We start from the raw sequence: 3,172 nt of genomic DNA, 5'->3' as shown, positions 1-3,172 counted from the left end.
AGGCTGGAATGTGCATCACCACTACCTTGTTGAGGAGCCAGTCCGTGTGCCTCGGCAACAACATTTTGCTACTCCCTCCGTCCCATATTAATTGTTTTTACTACTTCCGGCCTTCATCTCATATTAATTGTTGATCAAACGGATGTATCTAAAAAAAGGGAGTAATAACTAATCGTTGTGAATGGTGGGCCGGTAGCACACGAAAGGATGTGCTTTGATGACATAATGAGTTTGACATACATTGTTCCCTTGAAACGGGAAAACAGTTTTCCAGTCTCATCAAATATCATCTCCCTCCCTCGACGAGCAATATGGCCAAGGTACCTGATCATCATGCCTTCTTGGCAATATTGAGGATATCACTTATCCTTAGCGTCTCGGTCAGCTAGGGATTAAAGATTAATCAGAAATGGACAAATTAATCGATTTTATCGGCCGACTATTAATCGGTCATTTTTTTTACAAATCTCAGATTCCCAACACTAAAATATGTTATATTCAACACCAAAACAATATTGGACAGAAGTGTTACCTTGATTCCTAGCCTTTGAATCCACGTATAATGACAAAAAAAATAGGGCAACAATACATATAGCGTAACAAGGTCCACAAAACGCAAGTAAACATAGTTTTCGCAAACATAGTGTTATGAATAGGCCCGATTTATCGGTAGATTCCCGATATATCACTTGTCATAATGATAAATCGGCCCAAACGATAAACGGTGAAGATAAGGCATAACCTTATTGGTCACCCCAAGAATAGCGATAAATCAGAAGATATTTTGAATAGTGAGTTCTTGGTGAGCGACGCGACAAGCTGAGCCCGTGGGTATCTGGTAACCTCGTCCTGCAAGCTTCCCTCCACGCTCCAGCGCCGCTCCGCGGTCCTCACAAATTCATCCATCACATCTCCGAAATGATGCACGACTATCGGCTCAAACGCGGCTCTCATCTGGTTCGCGTACCAGCTTGCGGTGATGAGAGCGTTGTCCCGACCCCGTGTAAAGTGGTGCACCCGCATCTCGGTGATGGAAAAGGAGCCCTCTGCTTGGATGATCTCCCGGAGCTCTTCATCCGAAGGTCCATACACCGGCACGTAGAATGAATCATACTTCGCTTTGTCAATCACTCCCTGTCAATCATGGTATGAGACAGAGAGTTCAAATAGGCGTGTTCAGTAGAAACCGAGATAATAACTACAGGAAAGAACAGTAAAGAAATGTACCTCTGAGGCCATGACACTTAAGATCTGAGCAAAGACTTCCCACACGTGAGAGAATTTCGAAGCGCGGTCATCAGAACGCCTCCCTGCAAGGGACACAACCATCCGGCCTCCTGGGACTAGTTCTTTGGCTCTCAGCTCTAAGAAAAGCGTGAAATCTTTCCTGAATTGTTGTGCATAAGCCTCAAGGACCATAGGGAGCCTTTCACTCCTGGCATGCTCATCAATGTCGTAAGCCGGAATCCAGTTCCTCGTTAGATCTTCAGGAACCTGTAAGGGATAAGATTTTGCTTAGAGAATCAAAAGCTAATGGAAATGGATCGATCCATCGAGCAGTATCAAACTCGCACCTTTGAGAGCCAATTCAGGCTGTTGGACGAGCAGAAAAGATGCATGGAGCCACTAGTGAAGAGCCTCTCATAAAACGACCCCGGCGTGATCCCAACAGTCACAACAGCAGGCTTGTTGCTTTGACGGAGCATGACCAGGCTCTTCACCACAGTGTTGAAGTCGTTGTCAGGCAGGTCGTTGAGGAGCACGCACACTTCCGGTGGTGGCTGCTGTAAATGAAGGCAGTGGCTATGGATGGCCTCGATGGCAACCGATACCAGTGCCAGCGCGTTTGGTCCAGAGGAGCAGCCCAAGTCCGCGATCAGCATTTTTTCGGGGAACGAGGTGTTAGTGCTGCTGCATAACTCAACGATGGCCGCTTCTATCAGGGGCTTCAGCCTGTTCTGCAGAGCATTCTGCAATAGAGTTTTAACTCTTCAGAAAATCTTGTGTAATCCTTTAGCTAAATGGTATGCTTCTGAACTTCACTAAAAATTCTTTTCAATCTCAGAAATGAAAGGATGTATTGAGAAAGAAAGAGTCAAAGAACAGATCTCTCTCTAGATCGATGAATTAATCGAGATAAGAGAAGGTACCTGAATACCGGAGTTGCTAGCATAGCTTGTTTCCCCTTGTCCTTGATTCATATGCACCATCTGCTTGGAGGCCATGACTTTGCTTGGAACAAAGCTAGGGTAGAGTCCTTAATCTGCAAGAACCAGATTGGGAAGGCAATGGGTTCAATCAACACTTAAACTGCTTGAGTTGAAAGGTTGGGTTTTTAAAAGCTCAAAAGGATGATGGAAAGACATGAATGGTTGGTCAAATTCTGATCAGCATATAATACAAACAGCCTGTCACTAGCAGAGGTGACATTTTTTTAATTAGCAGGCTTGCTATTTGTATCTGGTTAAATTATCAAAATGGAATCCAATGAAATAGACATTCTAGAGCAGCACCGATGCTACATTTGTTGTGTAGTAAGTAGTAATATGTAGAGTTCTTTATTTACACCCACCGTTCACTTAGTTTTTGTTTAGTGCTTATGCAGAAATACCTTCTGGAATTGCGATTGTTCACAAGCAACTACAGAACTAATACATATACATCAAGCAGCCAAATAATTGGTGATCAGGCATATGAATGAATTAATGCACTGGTGAAATAATCCAAAACATTTCACGCCTAGTTAGTCAAGAGAAAAGAAAATATACCTGAAAACCAGAGTTGTGAGCATATTGTTCCGACGTGCCCTTGAATATTCAAGGACCTTGATTCATATCCACCACTTATTTGGAGACAGAGGCTTTGCCTGGAGCAGGTCTAAACTCCATACCTCAAATCCACAGAAATCAGATTAGGTAGACAATGCTGACACCGTACTTGACACTCAACGCTTCTCTTTTCTATGCCCACCTGCTTGGGTTGTATTTTCCAGGCTTATGGGCTGGCTGCTTATTGGTGTTAAACGTGATTATAATCTTCACGTATATACCTTGCGTATAAGGAGAGGAGACCCTGGCTAACCGCATGAGGAGTAGTTAGACAAGATACTCATGTAATCTTTATTTTCTTTTATCTCTTGTATTTCTTCTCCTCCAAGATGTATCTCTACAAC

At 43.4% G+C, this 3,172-nt stretch overlaps 1 protein-coding gene across 1 annotated transcript; it reads right to left on the bottom strand.

The window, feature by feature from the left end:
* Nucleotides 1-481: 481 nt before the first annotated feature.
* LOC125548889 (probable jasmonic acid carboxyl methyltransferase 2) lies at nucleotides 482-2,280 on the bottom strand. Its single transcript, XM_048712413.1, has 4 exons — nucleotides 2,151-2,280; nucleotides 1,575-1,970; nucleotides 1,228-1,494; nucleotides 482-1,134 (listed from the first exon to the last, which is right to left on the bottom strand). The coding sequence occupies exons 1-4, from the start codon at nucleotides 2,223-2,225 to the stop codon at nucleotides 751-753; spliced, it is 1,122 nt and encodes a 373-aa protein (XP_048568370.1). The 5' UTR covers nucleotides 2,226-2,280; the 3' UTR covers nucleotides 482-750.
* Nucleotides 2,281-3,172: the final 892 nt, after the last annotated feature.

This window comes from Triticum urartu, chromosome 3 (genome assembly GCF_003073215.2).
Source record: "Triticum urartu cultivar G1812 chromosome 3, Tu2.1, whole genome shotgun sequence".
In the NCBI taxonomy this organism is placed as follows: Eukaryota; Viridiplantae; Streptophyta; class Magnoliopsida; order Poales; family Poaceae; genus Triticum; species Triticum urartu.
The sequence above is the reverse complement of the archived record's forward strand: the minus strand, read 5'-3'. Positions and strand labels throughout refer to the sequence as shown.